The 24,492-nt window shown below is 36.4% G+C and overlaps 1 protein-coding gene across 2 annotated transcripts in view; it reads right to left on the bottom strand.

Annotated features, from left to right (window-relative positions):
* Positions 1–24,492, bottom strand: part of LOC149851462 (protein MICRORCHIDIA 7-like) — an 88,814-nt gene that overhangs the window by 47,327 nt on the left and 16,995 nt on the right. For both annotated transcript variants that reach the window (XM_090000804.1, XM_090000808.1), the window contains exons 2-12: positions 18,971–19,045; positions 18,822–18,856; positions 18,655–18,733; positions 17,149–17,241; positions 16,699–16,783; positions 15,654–15,729; positions 13,381–13,509; positions 6,523–6,621; positions 6,178–6,279; positions 5,884–6,039; positions 5,489–5,584 (exon numbers count right to left, since the gene is read on the bottom strand). In XM_090000804.1, coding sequence (XP_089856930.1) covers positions 5,489–5,584; positions 5,884–6,039; positions 6,178–6,279; positions 6,523–6,621; positions 13,381–13,509; positions 15,654–15,729; positions 16,699–16,783; positions 17,149–17,241; positions 18,655–18,733; positions 18,822–18,856; positions 18,971–19,045 — 1,025 coding nt within the window. The remainder of the gene's footprint in view (positions 1–5,488; positions 5,585–5,883; positions 6,040–6,177; positions 6,280–6,522; positions 6,622–13,380; positions 13,510–15,653; positions 15,730–16,698; positions 16,784–17,148; positions 17,242–18,654; positions 18,734–18,821; positions 18,857–18,970; positions 19,046–24,492) is intronic.

The raw sequence follows: 24,492 nt of genomic DNA, 5'->3' as shown, positions 1-24,492 counted from the left end.
AGAGAGAGAGAGAAGAAGAGTTAAGTCTGGATCATGAAATAAACAAGCATGATAAACTCAATCGCAACTCATCCAAAAAAAAATCAAATGCAGCTAGACAGTAGAAATTGGACCAATTAGATTCAAAGCTAAGGGAAACTTTTGAATCCTCCACGTAGAATATTAATTGCAAGTCATCCACCAGCATCAGAAGATTGATATTAGATCTTCGAAATTAATACGGATGCATAAGAGGGCAATCCATCTAGAAATGAGTTGTACACTTCCCTTACCCTATCTGCATTTCTACCAACTTAACAAAAAACTCAGCGTCCCAATAAAGAAAGATAAAAGAATATGGTTAAATAACAACTGTGAGGACTACATGAAGAGAATGAATATATACACAACTAAGGTTAGACTATGCCAAAGACCACTTTAAAATCATACAAGTTTGCGTTAGTGACAGATGAAGTAAGATGAATAGAAACAGGTCAAATTTAATACAGATGTCAGCATAATTGAATCCCACACAATTTGATATGGCTTAAGTGGATTCAGAATCAAATTTGAATTTGGGTGCAAAAAGCTACCACCAGATCTGGATCCGATTAGCCTAAATAGCAAATTTACATGTAATCAGATTTGAAAGCTAGTCAAATTCGGACTCGGATTCAGATTCTCATATTGTCTCTTTTACTAAATCTTACTAAATGGATTTAGATTTAGTCAAATATCCAAACAATTGAGGTTCAATATCCCTAAACAAGAGATCCCTTGGTGCTTGTAATTTTTAATCAGGACAAAAATAACAATAAAAATAGAAAAAATGGGAGGGGTACATTAGAAAAAAATGATTTAATAATGAGAAGAGTATAACATATGAAATATAAGTTTGGTGAAGAAGCTAGCAAAGAAACTGTCATAATTGATATACTATACAAGATCTTGTGATACAATAATTTCAAAAGTTGTCGACACAGCAGTAGAAACTCCTCCCATGAAAAAAATCAATAATGAAGGCATTAGTGCCTTTCTCTGATGGCGCTGCACAAACACAGGTGATACAGGTACTGCAGGCAAGGGGTTGGCAGTGCATTGCAGACCTCCGTTACCATAAAAGTTTTTCGTCTCAAAAGTTGACACTTAAACTCTATGATACAACAAAAATAGGTTCGATGTGAATAACACTAGTAGGATCAAAGTAGTGACAAGCCAGTCAAATGATCTTTAATAGATGGTGCCTCTATGAAGAATGTATCTACAAGACCACTGTAAGACGGACACTCTTATATGTGGATCAGTGTTGGGCAACTAAAGTAACATAATGTGAGAGAGTGCATGTCATGGAAATGCATGTTAAGATGGATGTATGAAGCAGAGATAAAATATACTAAAAGATGTCTAAGAGTACTGCCAATAAAAACATTAAAGAATGTCATTTAAAAATTATGTCACAGGGACTCGGCAAAACAGATGCCGCACCCGCGTCGACGCGACGCGACGCAGGTGCGCGTGCGGGTGCGGTCAACACGACCCTGAGTGCGGTCAACGCACCCAGGGTCATTTTTGTCCACTATTTGGGCGTAAAAAAAAATCCCCGATGAAAAGGAGGATTAGGGCAAAAAAAAAATTTTTGCCCTAATCTCTCCTCTCTCTCCCCCTGAGCTCGAGCTCTCTCCCATCGCCGCCCCAGCTCTGCCTCCCAGGCTCCTCCTCTCCTTTCGCAGGTATGTACCCTCTCTCACTCTCTTCTTGGGTCGGCAGGGGAAGGGCCGAGCACCCCCCCCCCCCCCTCTCTCGATCTCTTGTTGGGTCGACAGGGGAGGGGCTGAGCCCCCCCTGCTCCCTTGTTTTTCAGCACAGGAGGGGCCGAGCCCCTCCCCCATCTGGCTCTGTTTTTGGGTCGACAGGGGAGGGGCCGAGCCCCTCCCCCATCTGTTTTATTTTTTGGGTCGACAGGGGAGGGGCTGAGCCCCTCCCCCATCTGTTTTTTTTTTTTTGGGTCGACAGGGGAGGGGCTCGGCCCCTCCCCCATCTGTTTTTTTTTTTGGGTCGACACGGGAGGGGCTCGGCCCCTCCCCCATCTGTTTTTTTTTTTGGGTCGACAGGGGAGGGGTCGAGCCCCTCCCCCATCTGTTTTATTTTTTGGGTCGACAGGGGAGGGGCTGAGCCCCTCCCCCATCTGTTTTTTTTTTTTTGGTCGACGGGGGACGGGCCGAGCCCCTCCCCCATCTGTTTTATTTTTTTGGGTCGACAGGGGAGGGGTTGAGCCCCTCCCCCATCTGTTTTTTTTTTGGGATCGACAGGGGAGGGGCCGAGCCCCTCCCCCATCTGGCTTTTTTTTTGGGTCGACAGGGGAGGGGTCGAGCCCCTCCCCCCTCTGGCTCTCTTTTTGGGTCGGCAGGGTAGGGGTTGAGCCCCCCCTGCTCCCTCTATTTTCAGCAGGGGAGGGGCCGAGCCCCCCTCGCTCTCGCTCTCTTGTTGGGTTGGCAGGGGAGGGGCTGAGCCCCCCCTTCTCCCTGTGTTTTTGAATTGATTTGAAAATTTTAATGTATTTTTTTTATGTTTTCAGGATAAAAATGACGGATAAAGGGAAAGGACTTGCGTCATCCTCATCCCAACATGTGAGTTCTGCTGCTAGTTTTGCTGATAGTTGCAGTGGGATTGATGATGTGGGGCCACTATGGGTACATGTAGATAAACTTGCAAAAACTGGAGAAGGAGGTGGTGGAAACAAGAGATTTCGATGCAAGCTCTGTGAAAAAAATTTTGTTGGGTCTTACACAAGAGTGAAGGCTCATTTGTTGAAGATACCAGAACATGGCATTTCAGCTTGCAGAAAAGTTGATGAGGCAATGCGAAGACAATACAAGAAAATACAAGAAGAATATGAAAAGAGAAAGGCAATGGCCGATTCTTTTGCAGTAAGTGTGCCATTTGCAAGCCACCAAGAAGATGCTGAAAAAGAAAAGAAAAGTCAATGTAGGAGGTAGAGGAACGATACAAGCAGCATTCAATACATATGGAAGAGAAGAATTGGATAGAAAAGTTGGAAGGTATTTTTATTCTGGTTCACTCCCATTTAATGCGGCTAGAAATCCTTATTGGAAGGATTTAGTAACATCCTTGGCAAATTGTAATTTGAGTGGTTATGTGCCTCTAAGTTCAGAAAAAATACTAACCACACTTCTTGCAGAAGAGAGGGCAAATGTGGAGAGGTTGCTAGAGATTAAAAAATATTCATGGGAGCAAAATGGAGTTTCTATTGTGTCTGATGGATGGACAAATATTCAAAGGCGTCCATTAATCAATTTCATTGCTTGTTCGCTTAGTGGCCCAATATTCTTAAAAGCAGTTGATGCATCTGGGGAATATAAAAATGCAGAGTATTTGAAGGGATTGTTTATAGAAGTGATAAAAGAAGTGGATTATCATAAAGTGGTACAAATCATTACAGACAACGCTCCTGTTTGTAAAAGTGCAACGTTGAGTTTGGAGAGTGAGTACCCTCATATTTTTTGGACTCTCTGTGTAGCACACAGCTTAAATCTAGCCCTAAAGAGCATCTGCAACCCCAAAGAAGAAGAAAATTCATAAGCATATGCTTTATGTTCATGGATTGAAGATTTAGAAAGAAATGTCAAAAGCATTAGAAATTTTGTTGTTAACCACCATCGTGCTAATGCTATATTTAATAGGCATTCTGATTTGAAATTGTTGAAGGTCGCTGAAACACGTTTTGCGTCCATCATTGTGATGATGAAGATGATTAAAAGAGTGAAGAATGCTTTGATTAACATGGTGACTGATGAAAATTGGACATTCTATCGTGCTGATGATGATATGAAGGCTTAAGAAATTAAGAAATTCATTCTTGATGATGAGTTTGGGGACAAAGTGATATACTTCCTTCAATTTACGCAACCTATTTGGGAAATGTTAAGAAAAGTTGATAAAGATGAGCACATGCTTCACAGAGTTTATGAAATGTGGGATAATATGATTGAAAAAATACAAGTTATAGTTTTGAAGCATGAAGAAAAAAAACCTGCATTGGATGATTCAAAATTTTTTAATCATATTCATTCAATTTTAGTCAGAAGATGGGATAAGAGCAACACTCCTTTGCATTGCATGGCACATTCTCTTAATCCAAAATATTATGCAAATAAGTGGTGGGCTGGTGGTATTGGTCGTGTCCCTCCAAATTTAGATCAAGAGCTATCAAGACATAGAAATATGTATATGACAAGACTTTTTCCAGAAGCATATCTTCTACATCAAGTCACACAAGAGTTTGAAAAATTTTCATCTTCGAGATTATATGGACCGGCATTATTCGCGAGAGAAGAAGATAATATAGATCCTATCACATGGTGATCAACATTTGGATCAGAAACACCTCTTCTGCAATGTCTTGCATTAAGATTGTTATCGCAAACTACTAGTTCATCTTGTTGTGAAAGAAATTGGAGCACATATTCTCAAATCCACAACATGAAGAGAAACAAACTCACCAGCAAGCGTGCAAAGGATTTAGTATATGTTTATTTAAATCTTCGATTACTTTCGCGAAGCAATGATGAATACATGTACTAATTTGCTCTCTTAGTTATTTGATTATTTCTTAGTTTTCATTTAAATATACTTGTATTGTATTTATCATTTTCAAATTGGGTTTATAACGCAGACAAGGAACATCCAAATTTTGGGATGTAAACCCAGAAGAGTGTGACTTCGAGGGAGAACATGAATTCAACGTAACAAACATGGATTTAGCTTAGCCCAGTATTCCTTCTAATGATGCATTTGATGATGAAAAAGAAAATTATTAACATCCATTACTTCATCAGGATATACTTTGGTATGTAATTTAGTTCTTTTATACAATACTTATTTGATTGATAATTTGATATTTAGGTTGATATACTGCATGGATGATGAATCATATTATGAGTTTATGATAATGTTTATTGTTAAATATTAAACTGTTAAAACTTCAAAATTATATATATATATATATTTTACATTTTTGCCCCTGCCGCACCCCCGCACCCGGGTTTTTTGGAAGTGCCGCATCCCCGCACCCGCACCCATGTGACATAGTTTAAAAATGTTTAGACATGATGTAAAAATATGTTGCAACACCAACAAGAAAAGTTGACATGATACAGTAAGAACAAATTAAGAAAAGAGATTAATACCCCTGAACACTTGGAGGGAAGTTATAAGAGATGGGAAAGATGGGCGACTAAGGATTTAGCTTTAAATAAAGGAAGGAATGAAGAAATATGACTCATAAATCCAACCCCATCTAGTTCAAATAAAAATTGGTGATGATGATGTCAATCAAAAGAATATGGTTGAGGGATCAAACTTTAACAAAATGTCCATTTGGAAACCACCTCAATTCAGTCAAGTACTTTAAAAATGTAAAAGAAAAGTAGATTTAGCCATACGTAAGTACATGTAAAAGACTAAAGGTGAAAAAGTTAGCATAACTCACTTTGATAAGCCGATTCTTGTGATACACATTAAATCCTTGAATATCAATATGATCTTTTGCATCTTTTACAAACCCAATTGTCACAACAGCAATCATCTGTTGATTGAAAAAAGGGAAAAACAAAACACAAAGTATATAAGACTTTAAAAGTTGTGATAGCTACAGTCGGACACAATATTTTAAAAATAATAATCATTTCCAATTTCTCTTCTTCAAAGGGCAACTTGCAAATGCTATTAGTGCATAATCACAAGAAGTAATGCATAATTATTTTCCACATTTGGATACACCTGAATGTATTATCCTTTAATCTAAAAATTATTCTTAATGAAAAAACAGAAGGAACCAACTTAAGTTGGATGTAAATTGACAAATAACAACCAGGAAGTTATTACATTAGCATCCTTTGGAATTCCATCAGCTTGTGGCCTGTAAGTGATCTCTTGCCTTAGCATCATATCATTCACTAAGTTATGGTGTTCAACATCTTTTCCACGCAGAACCATCCTGAAGCCAGCTGGAAGTCTAAGATAAATAATTGATGCATAGCTCTGCATTTGTTCAAATAAAACATTAACTGAGAGGGTGGACAAGACAATGATCAACCAGAGAGAGAGAGAGAATAATGGTAAAAGATATAGGCCTCCTTTCTGGAAATAATGAGATGTCTGGTAGTACAAAAAATATACCCTCAAGGAATGCTGATATGTAAGGAAGTGCCTAGAATTGGGAAACTGCTTAGCCATCTGTATCTTCTTCTCATCACGGTTGACGCCTCTTAATTGAATGTCCTGCCAATTTGAATTTCAAATAAAAATAAGATATGCATAGCTCCAGCGCACCAAACTGGTCTAAATCCAGAATTTCCGAGTAGTGTACCTTCCACAAAGTTTCTTACATGCTACTGAATATTTAGTGGAAATTATAGAAGAACATCTAAATGCATATCAAACATTCTATCCTGAAGCTACAGATGATGGAACATTCAGATAGCGTGAGGAATAAACATTACCAGTACCCACTGAAATACTTACATAGGGATCTGTATCAAAATCAAGTTCAAGCTCTCCTTGGTCATCCTCCCATAGGTTGTATATGATAATGCAGGTGCCATGTTCTTTCAAACTACTAAACTGTAACCAAAAGTAATAAGAATAAGAATATTTTTCTTTTGAATATAGACCATGCTTCCACTGCTCAATGGAAGCAATGATCAGGAAAAAGAAAAGAACAGTTATCTTGTATTAGGCAAGTTGTTTATGTAAATCAAAGCAAGTCAAAGTTCTGGTCTCGAAGTGATTTATTTTGCCATCCCCCTGAGCCCCACAGCTCATTTGTGTGAAATCTTATTTTTTATGGAATAGAGAGCTTTCAAAAAGTCTAATCTATACAACAGGTAAACTAATACAAAACATAACTAGGATATCATGGCCAGCTGATCATGGTAGCACAGGGAAAAAAAATACTTGGTAATTCTTGAGCTTGCAATGGCAGGTGGTTCATACTCATTAAGAAAAACAGCAAATTCTATACAAGATTTTCTTCTAAAGCCAATTGACGACCTCATAGTTTTTATGAAAACAAGACAGCCTATTCAATGACCATCAGCAAGCTCCCTAATTTGCATTGAAACATCTTTCTTTTGATAACCAAGCTGACAGTGGCCCTCATGAGCTATGTCACACAGACACTTCACTTAGCACATGTATCCTGTGTCGACACGACATGACACAACACCCGGACACTTCATAGACATGGTCAAACCAGTTTCACACAGTCCACATTGTGTCATTAAATTTATCTATTTTCTTTTATGATCTTATTTACTTATTTCATATTCACTTGAATTATTTTTCTTTTAAAATCCGTTGCCAATTACATTACATTTCATTTTCAACTTAGTTTCATTGTTTGATGATCCTAATTATAGTGATTTAGAATTGTTGTTTTATACATACACATGCATACATAAATGTGCATATACAATCGTGTCCTTGTGTCCTAATTTTTTAAAATTATCGTATCATACCAAGAGTATCAGCATCATGTTCCGCTCCCATATCTGTATCCATGTGACATAGCTCATGGGATTCAAAAATGACACTATGATGTGTTAAAATAGTGTATATTATATATATATATATATATATATATATATATTATAAATGATATGTCTGTAATTTACTTTTTGAGTCAGGGGTATTTTGGTCATTTTTTGTAATAAAATATCCACTAGGGACTACGTGTAGCCTTTTTTATTTTCTTCTTTTTGTCCTTGACCAAATGACCAAGTGCTCTTAGGTTATTGACCAAAGAGCTGTTGGGAGGCTGCCCAACGGTCATATTTGTGACCGTTGGGAGCTCCCAATGGTCTCCCCTTTAAAGGGGGTTTTGTGTACAAATAAGGGTAGAACCCCTCTTGTTTCTTTAATGCTTGTGTTAAGCATTTGATCAATAAAAGGATTACATTTTTTATATTTTGTTCTTGTTATTGTTGCCTTGTTAGACTTTTGTAATGTCCTGTAGTGGACTTGAGCATGCGCACTTGTATGCTTCTACATATTTCGTTGCATGATATCAAAGTCATAGTGCTCTTGGACTTATGGAAGGTTGCCATCAAGTGATCGTGTTCGTGACAAAGTCTCCTAACAAATAGTGCTCTCCTCTTCTCATTTCCACTCTCTTCCTCTTCCTCTCTTGCTCACACAATGGAGACCAAAACTGACTTCTTCTTCAAGCTCAATAGAAAAAAACTACATGATATAGGCTTCCGTTATGGAAAACAATCTCAAAGAAAAAAAACTTTGAGGGTATGTGATGGGCAATATCCCCGAACCTCAACTCAAACTCACAAAACTAGAAGGGGGTCAAGAGAATGCCTTAGAGGGAAATGCTTGTGCCAAGGCTATTGAAGATCATCGTAAGCAAGTGGAAGATTGGGAGAGAACCATGCAAAAATTCTTGCGTGGTTCATAAACAATGTCGAGCTTAAGGTATGTGCAAACATTGCTAAATTTCAAAAAGCCAATGAAGTTTAGTTTTTCATGAAGAGTATGTATACCCAAAATGATCTTGCAAGAGCATATTTTTTGCAAGACAAAGTTAGAACTTGAAGACTTAAGTGTCCAAGACTTTTATAGCGCTTTGAATCCTACTAGCACTTTTGAATCCTAAGTGGGTTGCTATTAAAGATGTGGAACTTAGGCAAAAACAAATAAAACAAGAGAGATTTTTTTAATTCTTGTATGGGCACCATCTCAAATTTGAGCAAGTTAGATCTCATCTCCTACATAGATCTATTCATCTTCCTCTTGAAGATGCTCTTGCCAAAATTGTTCAAGAAGAAACTCGTCTTGGCATGAGTAAAAGTTGTGATGAAGTGTTGGCGGTATTTAAATCCGGCAACCATGTTAAGACCTAACTCCACACTATATGAGGTAAAATAACTATAATAATAATAATAACTATAGTGGTAGAAGAAAAATGATTATTTGTCATCATTGTAATGAGCCGAATCACATTAAATCTATTAAACCTAAGTTGAATGAAACCTTAAGTATAAGGTTTCTTCCGACAAAAGTGGAGAGGATCTTAAAAACACACTTGGCCAAATATCCATGGCACTTCAACAAATTCTTAAAGCAACTTCATCTACATCAGGTGCCGCCATCGCCTCCTCATCTTCACCCGGTATGTATTCTTGGATTCTAGATTTGAGAGCATATTTCCATATGATCGCTCGTGAGAATTTCATATCCAATATATGCACTAACTCAAACTTGTTTTGTGTTTCTACAACCGATGAAACCATTTTGAAAATTAATAGTACAGGAACATTAGATTCTAAAGATTTTCAATAATTTTTTGTCCCAAAAGTTAGAATTCCCAAATTAAATTTACATTTTTTTTCAGTTTCTCAAATTGTTGACCATGGATGTGAAATATCTTTTTCATCTAAGGGTTGCTTTGTGCAGAATCTTTGGTCCGAGAAGCGGATTGGGCAAGGCCATAAGAAGGGAGATCTTTACTTTATGGACTCATTGTCTCTTCCTTTAAAATCTTTTTGTAACTATGTCCAAGATAAAGGTATTGAAACTTGGCATAAAATACTTGAACATTCAAGCTATTCTAAAATTTATCTTTTTGTTTTTGGAAGAAAATTTTGTAACAAAAAAGATATGACTTGCAAACATTGTATTCTTGGAAAAATGAAATCTAACCCATTTCCAAAGAAAACCTTTGTTTCAACAAGACCTTTTGAATTGGTGCATTCGGATGTATGGGGTCCTTCTCCGGTCTTATCTAAAGGTGGTTACTCATATTATGTGACTAACTGATGACTTTACTAGATATATGTGGATTTACTTTCTTAATTTTAAATCGGAAGTTTTTTCCTTCTTTAAAGAATTTCACATCAAAGTTAAAAATCAATTTCAAAGCAATATATCTATTATTAGATCGAATTCGGGTGGGGAATATCTATCCAATGAATTTCAACACTATCTAAAACAAAATGGGATTTGCCATCAAAGATCTTGCCTTAAGACACCTCAACAAAATGGACTAGCAGAAAGAAAACATAGGCATATAATAGAAACCGCTAGAACTCTACTTATTTCAAAAAATATTTCCAAAAGTTTTTGGGCCGAAGCCGTTTTGACTTCCACTTATTTGATAAATAGAATGCCATCATCCACTTTAAAAAATGTTTCCCCATGAAAAACTTCTCAAAATAACACCTGATTTCAATCATTTACGAATTTTTTGTTGTAAATGTTTTGTGCTTTTACACAAAAGAGATAAGTTATCACCAAAAGCAATTGAATGTGTTTTCATTGGATATGGTGCAAATAAAAAAAGATATAGATGCTTTGATTTCAAAAATAATAAACTTTATGTTTCCAAAGATGTGACATTCTTAGAGGATGAAAATGGTTTTGAAGAGCATGATAAAAAGGAGGAAATAGACTATGTTTTTATATGCTCTCTCTCTAAAAGAAGATATGCATACTAATGATGATTATTTGAATAATCATGAAATAAAATTATAGATGATGTCAATCATAAATACCCTAATATTGAGACATCACCGAGTAGTGATGATGTCATTAATAGATCTAAAAATATTCAAGTTTATGTCCAGCGTGAGCAAAATAATCCTACTACTGCCTTAGAAAAAATTTCTCAATATAGTAAGCCTATAGAAGAAACTCCTCTTAGAAGATCCAGTAGAGAATCTATTCCACTAAATAGGTTTGTCCCTTATAAGTCATTATCTCCTACTTATAGGACTTGCCTAATAGCATTACATTCATACCATGAGCCTTAACATTACAATAAAGCTAAAAATGTTCCTCATTGGATTGAAGCTATGAACATAGAACTAGATGCTCTTAAGAAAGCAAAAACTTGAGAAGTAGTTGTGTTACCTTCAAACAAGAAACCTATTGGATGTAGATGAGTCTTTAAGGTTACAACCAGAGTTACCGGAAGCTTCTTAGATAGGTGGGAAGCTCGCTTCTCAAAAACTTGCTTCAGAAGCGCAATACTCGTTTTCGAAACTTAATGAGAAGCTTGATTCCCCCACGTTTCTCCTTTGCTTTCCACACACTTCATCTATTCTTCTTATATGTTCTCTTACTCAACTTTTTTTGTTTTTTATGTGTTTTCTCTCACTCTTCTCAATCAATTCCATGTGCCTTCTCTAAATTGGCAGTCATCATTTTTAGATTTTGCTAAAAAAATAATTCTTACACTAAAAATCATGAAATTTAATATTTGTCACTTTTATTTTTATTTTTATTTGTGTTTCATTTTGAGTCTCATTTAATTCTTATATTTCTTTTTTTTTATTTCTCGCTTCCTGCTTCCTATACATTTTAAAATGCATCTCTTCTCGCTTTCGCTTCCTGTATCATTTCTCGCTTCCGCTTCCTAGTCTGGCAACCTTGGTTAAAACTAAGAGTGATGGAACTCTAGAAAGATATACAGTTAGTTTAGTAGCTAAAGGATACTCCTAAGAATATGGAATTGACTAATGAGAAAACCTTTTCACCTGTAGCTACAATGACTAGTGTTAAAACTCTAATAGTCGTTGCATCAACTAAAAAATAGCTTATATATCAATTAGATAATGGAGAACTAAATGAAGAAGTTTATATGAAAACTCCGCCGGGATTTGATATTAAAAAAGAAAAATCTCTTAAACTTTTAAAAGCCTTGTATGGTCTTAAACAGGTTTCTAAGGCTTGGTATGATAGATTCAATAATGTTATGATTAATTTGGGTTTTCATTCCTACTATACTGACACTGCTCTTTTTGTGAAAAGTACAGGTACGGGCATAGTTATCCTTCTACTTTATGTAGATGACATGATAATAACAGGAAATGACAAACAAGGAGTTAGTAATGTTAAAAATGTTTAAAAGATAATTTTGATACGTCTGACCTAGGATTCTTAAGATATTTCCTAAGAATTGAAGTCGCATATTCTGTCAGAGGGTACATGCTTTTAAATTAAGAGTTGAAGATGTGACTCTTCTTAAAGATCTCACACCTTACATACAGTTATCACCAGACCAGAGATAACACATGCAGTTCACTCTTCTAGTCAATTTCAACATGCTCCAACAATTGCTAAGGATCGTCAGATATATCAAGAACACCATAACTAAATGACTCTTTTTATCCTCGTTATCATCTTTAGATTTATTTGCTTACATTGATTAAGGAGAAAATCCTAATGATAGAATCTCAACTACTGGTTTTTTTGTTTTTCTAGGAGATTCTCAAATTGTTTAGAGATGCAATAAGCAATAGAAAGTCTATTAAAGTCAAATACAGGGTTATGGCAACTACAACTATGAAACTTGTATGGTTAAGAAATCTTCTCAGAGATATGGGTATCGACATCTCCAAACCTTCGAAGAGGTGTTGCGATAATAAAATTGTAATTTACATTGCCAGCAACCACATCTTCCATGAGCGCACCAAGAACATTGAGATGGACTGTCATTATGTTTGTGATGAATTCTTGAGAGGAACTATTGAGTTGCCTTTTGTGACTTCCGAATTCCAACTTGCGGACTTCTTTACTAAAGCTCTTGTTGCTCCACGTTTTTTGTTCCTTCTTAATAAACTTTCAGTGTTTACGTGGTAAGTTTGAGAAGGGGTGTTAAAATAGTATGTATATAATATATATTATAAATGATATGCCTGTAATTTACTTTTTGAGTCTGGGGTATTTTAGTCATTTTTTGTAATAAAATATCCACTAGGGACTGCGTGTAGCCTTTTTTATTTTTTATTTTCTTCTTTTTGTCCTTAACCAAATGACCAAGGGTTCTTTGGTTATTGACCAAAGAGCCGTTGGGAGGCTGCCCAACGGTCATATTTGTGACCAATGGAAGCTCCCAACAGTCTCCCCTTTAAAGGGGGGTTTTGTGTATAAATAAGGGTAGAACCCCTCTTGTTTCTTTAATGCTTGTGTTAAGCATTTGATCAATAAAAGGATTACATTTTTTATATTTTGTTCCTATCATTGTTGCCTTGTTAGGCTTTTGTATCGTCCCATAGTGGATTTGTGGATGTGCACTTGTATGATTGTGATTTTGTAAGCTCTTAGTGGCTAGTGGCATATTTCGTTACATGATGCAGAGCCTACCATTCAGTATCTCATCTGACTCCCAGGTAGTTTAAAGTTTTAAACTTTAAACATCTAGTTTATAGGAAAACCATGAGCTTATGGTTAACAAAAAAAATTTACAGCTCATCACTTTTTTCTCATTCTGTCCAGAGTTGATAACAGCCATTGCAAGCAGTTCTGGCCTATTATTTATATTATGACCAAGTTCAGTTACCAATGAGCAACATGCAAGTAAATTAGCATCACCTGTTGCAGAAGATCTGCTTCACTTGAATATGGAGACCACTGTATAATAGTTTCCAGATTTCTGCTCCAATCAGATTGAGATGAACGAACAAAAGCTTTCCAACTTTGCCGCACTTCTTCATAGTCAACCTTATAAGTTAAAACAACTTAGCAACATTGAAAAAACGATAAATATATCAAACAACATACTCATGTGTAATAGTGCTGGATTAACTTGGAAAAGCATATTCCAGTAAAAAAATTATAAAAATGTATATTCCAGGGAAAACCCCATTCCCACAGGAAAAAGAAGCTACCATGCTCCCAAATAATCACAAATAACCTCCATTTCTTCCACCGAACAAACTACTCAAGAAGGAAGAAACAGAGCGAATACCAACTGATAGCATGTGACAAGATTCACTTCATTGCAATGTCCAAACAGCAGAAAAAATGATAACAGAAACAAAGATGTGCTGTTTGTTATGAACTGATTAATGTATAGTATAGCAACAGCTTGGAAAGGACCAGTTGGCTAACAGCTGTGTTGTAGAGGTCCTAGAGGGTTTTAGTGCTGCTGCTCTTCGGGAAAACTTGGCCTGTCAAGGTCGGCTAGAACCGGCCACAGTTTGGTTCAGGCTGGTTAGAGCTGGTTGAGTGTTAGCTAGGATTCTAAGGCAGCAACGGGACCCTCTAAAACAGCAACTTGATGAAGCATAGGGCTCCTTCCAGGCAGCGTCATGCTGGTGCTCAACAATGAAAAAGTCAAACATGGTTGCTGCGAGCCAACAATGGGAAAGAAACAAAAAACATTTCAGCAGCCTCCAACAAAAGGTGAGAGAGAGAGAGGCATGGAGACAGATTGGATGGTTTTCTTGGGGAAAAAGATAGATTAGGGAAAGAGAGACTTACCCTGGGGGGACGCCGCTCTAAGGATTTACTTCACTTTGAGGGGAACACTCTTAAAATCTCTAGCAAAAATCAAAATTCTCTTTCATAAATTTCAAATTACTAATTCAATAAAATATTTAGGCAAACCTTAGATTCTAGACTCTTCCACAAGGGGGACTCATTCTATATTAGATCTATCACTCAACCCGAACAAGACCCCTACAAAAACCAAAAAAAACCTAAGAACCTAAACCAAAACCAACGTAAGACCTGTACAACCAACTTGATGCCAAACCCAACTCTAGGTTTGCTCGATGTGTACACAAGTGATCCACAAAAGTACAAACCATCCAGGTAAAGGTTCCTAATCCTAGCAACATATAGCAAACTTGGTCATCAACTGTCTAGGCTTTAACAAGACAAAATCATGCTTCCTTAAAAAGCAAGTTCTCTTGAGAAGCCTGAATTGATACTTTTCTATTCAATCATACATGAGATTTCTTCTGCTCTCTTCTTTTTTTTTTGACATGGCTTCCACATTCCTTGTACACTACACAAAGATGTAAGCAGACTTGTAAGTCCACCAGAAATATAGAAATCTCATCCCAAGTTGGCGCCATCCATCTTTAAGCCTTCAAAAAATCTGGTTGTTCAACCATTTCACCCCTCCCCACAAAATGACAAAACATCAGTTTGAGTTGCACTTGACCTTAATAACAGAATAGGTGTAAGAATTGGTGAATGGTACTTCAATAATCCTAGTTCTACAACTGGGTTATCTAATAATGCTAATAGTTTCTGAACCAAAAAAACAAGTGACCACACTTTCTCCTAAAAGAGTGTTCTGAATGAGGATGGTGTAAAGGCTCATTACTAAAATAGAATCAAAATAAACTTCTTCAACACTAGAATATTTCAAGAGTTACAATATTACTAAAAAAGGACAACTAATAAATATAACATGCAAAAGGAAATTGAAGAGAGAGAGAGATAAATGAATTCTTGTACAGTTTGGATTGGATTTGACTAATAGAACACACACACACACACACACACACACACACACACACACACACACACACACACACACATATATATATATACATATATATCATGTCTTTTGAATAAAATTATGTAGAAGGGTCATGACTGCCTTCACTTCTATATATTGTACGAGAAGCAAAGTTTATATAAAATTCAAAGATCCTAAAAAGAAGATAGATGCTGGAAAAGAACCAACAAATCATTCATTAATGGAGTCAAGATTTTTCATAATTTGCATACAAATTACCACTTCAAGGCATGTTGCTTATTTTCCCAGTCTTTAAACATATAGCATCAAAGACATCCTTTTAGTTGGCCTTCATAATATGGAGATGAGAAAACAGTAAGGAATATCTTACCATAGGAACCATTATATCTTCCTTCCCAGTGCTCCGCAAGAATGTGTAGGAAAGTAACCCAATGCTCTGTGTGGGGCTGCAACACCACAATCAAATTTAAATAAGTGACATACCATTAAAAGCTGAGGAACCATTCAATAAATTCTTTCACAGTATAAAGGCCAATGACAATACATATTAAACGTCTGTCAAAATTCAGATACAACATCAAGCAACAAAAAATGGCAAACCTACAAGCATAAAAAGAAAATCAGATGACATAACAAATCCATTCTTGTGATCGAAGTACCCCTTGCAACATGAGGTAAAAGATTTATTAGTCCAACAACTCCAACCTAGTCAGAATTCAACAACCCACTATAAAGGACAAGCAAGTGGAGGAAATTATGAATATCGCTAAGGACATACAATGGGAAATTCTTGGCATCAACACCAGAAACAAATTGGTTTCATTCATGGCCCATGAAAAGTGGCACACCTAAGATCATTTCTTTCTTGGAACACACCGAAGATCATTTATGAACAGATTGTTTAATACAACTGTTTACATTGACAATGAATTGTCATCTATAAATAAATCTTTTGCATGATAGACTGCAGTTACTCAATGCCTCAACTCAAAGGACAATCTATGTCCAATAAACAACAACAAGATCATGGTTGGAAAAATAACGTTCCTAAAAAATGAAAATGGCTGGGAAAACATGTTTATAAAAAGTAAATTATTTCCCCATAAATAGTAAATGTTAGTGTCCAGAAACATTGATTTTTGTGTGTATATGTGTGTGCATGTGTATGTGTGTTTGAGAGAGAGAGAGAGGGGTAACAACATCTCCAAGCCAAACAAATTGAGGGAGAATCAAAGCCAAGATACAAATATTAGCTGAAAGCATATGTGAAATCAGAGACGATTTTTGCTGCTAGACCTTATCATCCCTTTGGCAGGGACAAAGAACCCATGCATCCTCATCAAGATAGAATAAAAGATGACATAGAAAACCACAATAACATAGAGAGCTTATATCACATGCTTTAGAATCCTAACCTCCTTCCATCTTTCCCAGGATAGCGAGAAAAGACAATCACATCTGCTCCAAGCCTCATGGTACTTGTTTTAAAACCATTTCCATCTATGCATGGCAAGGATAAGACACTTGATCAGCAAACAAATTTAACATACCGAACAGAAATAACAGCACTAAATATGAAACTAAAAGGACGAATGTGAAAGGTCAACCAAAAGACACCCAATGACAAATATTTTTAAAAATCATTTCTTTGTTAAGGCTGTGATGAAATAATTCATTAGTAAAAAGTAGCCATATCACTTAACACTATTCATCAAATGAAAATAGTTCATCACCCAATAGTCAATGATATATGCTCCACTGGATAACAGATAGATATGCAGCCTACATCCAGAAATGATGTCTAAGAACATTCCTCTTCTAACAGTTTGCATAGCATGAGTAATACAAAGAAGAAAATAGCTCACATTGCCCAATAGTATTCGCTAACTTGCTCTTTGCTGAATATCCAAGTGACATGCATTGCCTCATTTTATCCGGATCCATGCCACCACCATCATCTGCACAGAAACGAATATCAGGAAACTATTGTAAAATGAGAATATTAAACAGTTTAGTCAGGCTATATTTGAAATGGTGCAAGTCAGTTGCATAAAGCCAGTCCTCTGCACATCTTTAAACTTTATTGAGCAAAAACTACACTACACAAAAATTGATGCATTTTCTTTCCTACATGTCACATCCATTATAAGTAACCAAATATATGAGATCAAAAGGATGTACCGACAAAAAAAACATAGTTGAAGTTAAAAAAATAGCAAAAAACAAACAAGAATGTCTACCTATGTCACACGGACACTCCATTTTGACCTCCATACCCATGTCAACATGTGTGTCCCCATGTCGACACACATCAACACCTGGACACACCATTTTACCCTCCGTACATACAAGTTTGTATTCAATTTATAATTTATAATAATATTTTAAGTTTATAATTTTATATTTTCAGTATATAATATATATTTTAGATATACCATATATATTTAGATTATATTCAGTTCATTTTGAATTTATTTTGTATTTATGTGATATTTAATATATATAACCATATCCTCATACCCGCACTTTTGAAATTGCCATGTCGTACCCATAACCATGTGACATAGATGTTGTCTACAATCAAAGCATAACAAAGCAATGTCAACCACTGCCAAGTATTCAGATTGCATCTAAGACTCATCTGCTCTTCTAGATAGACAGCAGCAGCAGCAGCAGCAGCATTCAAAAAAAATCATCAATCCAGAACTGTAAGAGGACATGCCCAAAGATGACTAAAAAAAATGCTTCACAAGAAAAGCATGATTCCCTAGAAATTTGATGGAAAATTGGTAGCTGTGAAATGCTTAGGTACTAAATCGGTGGTCAATCGCACTGACTGTTCATCACGTGCATTGATGGACGGTCACATGAAAAAAAAAAAAGCATCAAATTGACGAGTTTTTCTGCCAAAGGGGCATTAGCAGCAACAAATTTGTCACCGCCAATGCTGAATTGAGTATTAGCGGCCACAAAAATTGCCACTAAAGGTCATTCGCGGCGATTTTTGTCGATGCTAGTGCTCATTTTTCCTCCCAGAGCATTAGCGGCGACAATTTTGTCGCTGTTAATGCCCCTTTGGAGGAAAAACTCGTCAAAAACGTGATTTTTTGTTTTGTTTTGAGCTGGTCGTCCATCAACGCGTGCGATGGACGGTCAGCGTGTTTGACCACGGATTCAGTACCTATGGATTTTGCAGCTACCAATCACTCGAAATTTGATTGCATATAAGGTAACAGTCAGAAACAACTTTAATCTTTGATACCATCACCAAGAGCACACATATGATGAAAGTCACATCTAAGTAAAGCCAAACACCAGGAAATTTGCAGACAACAACAGATCTAAGTAGGCAATGAAAAACAGGTCTCTACCTTCAACCAGTAGCATCTTACTTCCATCCTTCTTGTTTATCAACATATCCACTTTAACATATGTAGCTCCATTGCATACCTAGGAAATAGGGAAATATGTGAGAATAGAAAACTGCCAACATATGAGTGATGAAGAAACAATTGCAAAATATGTATAGTTAGATTACCTCATCAAGAGAATTGTCCAAAAGCTCTGCAAAAGCTGTGGAAGCAACACGTAGGTGAGAGACATAACTCTAAATGTGGAAAGACTATGAAACCATTTTATAAGAGCAAGACAAGCTTCCAAAAATTATTCTAAATGATAATGATGTACCTCCCAAAGCCCATTTGTGACTAGTAGCATTTGAATGTAAAAACTTCGGGTGAACCCTAACATGATCCATGCCAACTACAACAAAGAATTATCAAATAGAAAGGTTAGACATATATAATGTGCGAACAAAACAGTAGAGAATCCCACGGAATAGATTTCCTATATAACCAAAGAGAAAGTGTCGCTACACCAGTAGAATTATATATGACAAAAGCATAAGTCCATATCTATAACGTCAACTACCACTTTGTTTGAAAAATAGATACTCGCACCAGTGTCATAATTTTCTTAGAGAGACAGCTTACAAGTATGACAAGGTGACGCATTAGAGGCCCCACGTTGTAAGCCTCAAACAAATAACTAAATAATTAGGAAACCATAAAACCTTAGAATAATAGGAACAAACAAGAGAGCTTTGAGAGGAATTTAGAATTGTAATAAGACTAATACTTTAAGAAGACACAACTAACTACTGGGGTCTGGACACAACAGCATGATAAAGTAACAAAATCTAATTCAAGAGATCTTGTTTCATGTTATTAAGATAATAACGGGGCTTCAGCCTTCACCACACTATACACAATATACAGGGAAGAACAAACAATAGGGTCGGTTGTTAAAATGTATCTTATATATATATATTCTGTTTATTACATCAATACCCGATAGGGGTATTTTTGTAATTTCACTAGTTGTTTTAGAAAACAACTATTTTCAGATTTTGTTAAAATGTATTTTTTCTTTTTTCTTTTTTTCATTTATTTTTTGTATTTTTTATATCACAAAAGGGGCTCCAACCATAGAGTCGTTGGAGCCCCCAACGATCACAAATGTGACCGTTGGGGGCTCCCAACGACTCCATGGGAGCCCCCTTTTGGGCTCTCCTTTTTAGGCATTTTGCCTCCCCTTCTCTCCTCTCCCTTTTGTATAAATAGGGGTGATCCCCTTGTATGTGATTCATTCTTGAGAGCTCTCTCTCTTCTCAATAAGAGGCTTTTATATTGTTGCCTTCTTTAAGGCTTGTGCTTGTATTGTCCCTTTGTGGACTTGTGATATTGTCTCTTTTTCATTGTTGTAAGTGCTTGTATGCACTCTTTATATTTCCGCAATATCTCATTACATGGTATCAGAGCCACTCGATTCTTGAAGGAAAAGTGTGGTTCGTGTATTTCATATTTAGTGGATATCTTCTCACTTCTTGGCATCATCATGGAGACAAAGATTGACCTATCTTTCAAGCTCAATGGAAAGAACTATATGATGTGGGCATCGGCAATGGAAAATAATCTCAAAGGAAAGAAGCTTTGGGGTTTTGTCATGGGTACCGTTCCGGAACCTAAGCTTATGCTCACAAAGATGGAAGAAGGTCAAGAAAAGGCTCTTGAAGGAGATGCTCGCCTCAAGGCCATTGAAAGTCATCAAAAGGAAGTGGAAGATTGGGAAAGCAATCACGCAAAAATCCTTGCGTGGTTTATGAACAATGTGGAGCTTAAGGTATGTGCTAATATAGCTAAATTTCGTAGAGCCAATGAGGCTTGGTCCTTTATGAAGGGTATGTATACCCAAAAGGATCTTGCAAGGGCTTATTTCTTGCAAGAAAAGATTAGAACCACCAAGCAAGGTGATTCTAGCATTCAAGACTATTATAGTGCTTTAAACCCACTATGGGATGAATTGGCTCTCTTGGAGCCAAAATGGGTTTCTATGGAAGATATTGATTTAAGGCAAAAACAAATGGAACAAGAGCGATTGTTCCAATTTCTTTTTGGGCTACGTCCCGAATTTGAGCAAGTGAGATCTTCACTTCTCCATAGATCTATTTTTCCTCCTATTGAGGATGCTATTGCCGAAATCACTCAAGAGGAGACAAGGCTTGGCATGAGTAAGCATGTCGATGAAGTTCTTGCCGTATCAAAACCGGGTAATAATGTTAGAACCTATAAACCTCCTCATTTTGGGAAACAAGGAAACTACAATGGAGGAAGAAAAATGATTATTTGCCATTATTGCAATGAGCCGGGTCACATTAGACCCACTTGTCCAAAGCTTATTGGAACCTTCAAGCCTAAAGTGGCTTCTCTTGAGGAAACCACCACCAAAGAAGATGAAGGCAAGAACAATGACATCAAAGAAACTCTTGGACAAATATCCATGGCTCTCCAACAAATGCTAAAAGTTTCTTCCTCCACATCGGGTGCGGCTATTGCTTCATCATCTTCACCCGGTACGTATTCTTGGATCCTTGACTCCGGAGCTTCCTTTCATATGACCCCTCGTGAAGATGCACTTGTTGATGTTTGCACCAATTCAAAGGACTCTTGTGTTTCTACGGCCGATGGAACCTTTTTGAAAATTTCAAGTATTGACTCTTTTAAAGACTCACAAAATTTTTGTGTTCCAAAAGTAAGAGTTGTTCCCAAACTAAATTTAAACCTATTTTCGGTTTCTCAAATTGCCGACCATGGATGTGAAATATCTTTCTCATCTAATGGTTGCTTTGTGCAGGATCTCCGGTCCGGGAAGCGGATTGGGCAAGGCCATAGAAAGGGAGACCTCTATTATATGGACCATCTTGATCTCCCTACAAATTTTTTTTTTTCTTATGTCCAAGAGAAAAGCATGGAAACTTGGCATAAAAGACTTGGTCATCCAAGTTATTCTAAAATGTATCTCTTTCCTTTTGGAAACAAATTTTGTAAGGAAAAAGAAATTAATCGCAAAGATTGCATTTTTGGAAAAATTAAGTCTACTCCTTTTCCAAATAGAACTTTTTTTTCATCAAGGCCTTTTGAATTGGTGCATTCGGATGTGTGGGGGCCCTCTCCGGTTATGTCTAAAGGGGGTTATTCGTATTATGTTACATTTATTGATGACTTTACTCGATATGTTTGGATTTATTTCCTTAGTCATAAATCGAAAGTATTTGCTTTCTTTAAAGATTTTCATAAAAAAGTTCAAAACCAATTCCAAAGTAACATATCCATGTTAAGATCCGATTCCGGTGGCGAGTACTTGTCTCATGAATTCCAAAACTATTTAACCCAAAATGGCATTTGCCATCAAAAGTCATGTCCTAGGACTCCCCAACAAAATGGCCTAGCGGAAAGGAAACATAGGCACATTATAGAAACCACTAGAACATTACTTATTTCTAGAAATATTCCAAAGAAGTTTTGGGCCGAAGCCGTTCTAACCTCAACCTATCTAATCAATAGAATGCCCTCTTCTAAGTTAAAAAATGTTTCTCCCTATGAAAAACTCTTTAAATTTTCACCCGATTTCAATCGTCTTCGTATTTTTGGTTGCAAATGTTTTGTCCTATTACATAAAAGAGATAAGTTATCTCCAAAAGCAATTGAATGTGTTTTTTTAGGATATGGTGAAAATCAAAAAGGGTATAGATGTTATGATTTTAAGAATGATAAACTATATATTTCAAAAAAATGTAACATTTCTAGAAGAAGAAAACAGTTTTGATAAACTAGAAGAAACAAATGAAATTGACTATATATTCTTACATGACCTTATTGATGACATACAAGAAGATTTTCTTGAAAACATTGATCATTCTCATGAGGTATCCCCTCTTGACATAACTCCCTCAAATGATAGTGATTTGAATATAAATGTTTACTCAAGAAGAAATCAAGAAAATCCTATTAGTGCCCTCGAAAAATACTCTCAAATTTCGAAATCCACTGAGGAACCACAAGTTAGGCATTCTTCTAGAATATCAATACCCCCAAATAGGTTTGTATCCTATGATTCCTTAACTCCCAACTATCGGGCATGTTTGATAACCCTACATTCTTATTTTGAACCAACACACTATAATCAAGCTAAATCGATACCTCATTGGGTTGAAGCAATGCAAGTTGAACTTAATGCATTAAAAAAGGCCAATACTTGGGAAATAGTTACTCTACCCTCACACAAAAAACCTATTGGTTGTCGCTGGGTCTTCAAAGTTAAAACAAAAAGCGATGGCTCTTTAGAACGATATAAAGCTAGATTAGTGGCTAAGGGATACTCCCAAGAATATGGCATTGATTACGAAGAAACATTCGCTCCCGTAGCTCGAATGACTAGTGTCAGGACCTTAATAGTTGTTGCATCAACCAAAAAATTGCCTATTTATCAACTTGACGTAAAAAATGCTTTTTTAAATGGAAGTTTAAGTGAAGAAGTTTATATTGACCCGCCACCCGGAATAAATATTAAGCAAGGTCAAACTCTTCGGCTTTTGAAGGCATTGTATGGCCTTAAACAAGCGCCTAAGGCTTGGTATGATCGTTTCAGTGATATCATGATAAAGTTAGGATTTCACTCTTGTTATACTGACACTGCTCTTTTTGTTAAACATGCAGGTTCTAGTATCGTAATTTTGTTGCTTTATGTTGATGATATGATTATCACTGGGAATGATCAAAATAGTATTATTGATGTTAAAAATATGTTAAAAAATAATTTTGATATGTCTGACTTAGGATTTCTCAGATATTTTCTTGGAATTGAAGTTGCATATTCTCCTAGAGGATATATTTTGTCACAGATGAAGCTTGCTGCGGATATATGTTCTAAGTCTGGGATTTCTGATGATAAGAAAGTAGAGACTCCCGAGGTTATTAATGCCAAATTGCGGTTGGAGGATGGGGTTCTTCTGGAAGATCCCACACCTTACAGACAACTCATTGGGTCTCTTACCTATTTAACCATCACCAGACCAGATATCACTCATGCGGTTCACTCTGTTAGCCAATTTCAGCATGCTCCTACAACTGTGCATATGAGTGCCATTCTCCGAATCATCCGCTACATTCGAAATACCATCAATAAAGGGCTATTTCTATCCTCCTCTTCTTCCTTGAATCTTCTTGCTTACACTGATGCAGATTGGGGAGGTAATCCCAATGATCGAGTCTCAACTACTGGTTTTTGTGTTTTTTTAGGAGACTCTTTGATTGCCTGGCGATGCAAGAAGCAGCAGAAAGTTTCACTATCATCCACTGAAGCTGAGTACCGGGCTATGATAACCACGACAATAGAACTTGTGTGGCTTCGCAGTTTGCTTAAAGACATGGGAGTTGATATTACCGAAGCCTCAAAGCTATGTTGCGACAACAAGAGTGTCATCTATATTGCGAGCAATCATACTTTTCATGAGCGTACAAAACATATCGAAATGGATTGCCACTATGTTCGTGACGAATTCTTGTGAGGAACTATTGCTCTTCCCTATGTCACTTCCGAATATCAGTTGGCGGACTTCTTCACTAAAGCTCTTCCGGCTCCTCGCTTCATGTTTCTTCTTGGCAAACTTTCCGTTATTTCCCCGTAAAGTTTGAGGGGGGGTGTTAAAATGTATCTTATATATATATATATATATATATATATATATATATATATTCTGTTTATTACATCAATACCCGATAGGGGTATTTTTGTCATTTCACTAGTTGTTTTAGAAAACAACTATTTTCAGATTTTGTTAAAATGTATTTTTTCTTTTTTCTTTTTTTCAT

The sequence above is a fragment of the Nuphar pumila genome, chromosome 1 (assembly GCF_984573655.1).
Source record: "Nuphar pumila chromosome 1, dmNupPumi1.hap1.1, whole genome shotgun sequence".
Lineage (NCBI taxonomy): Eukaryota > Viridiplantae > Streptophyta > Magnoliopsida > Nymphaeales > Nymphaeaceae > Nuphar > Nuphar pumila.
The sequence above is the reverse complement of the archived record's forward strand: the minus strand, read 5'-3'. Positions and strand labels throughout refer to the sequence as shown.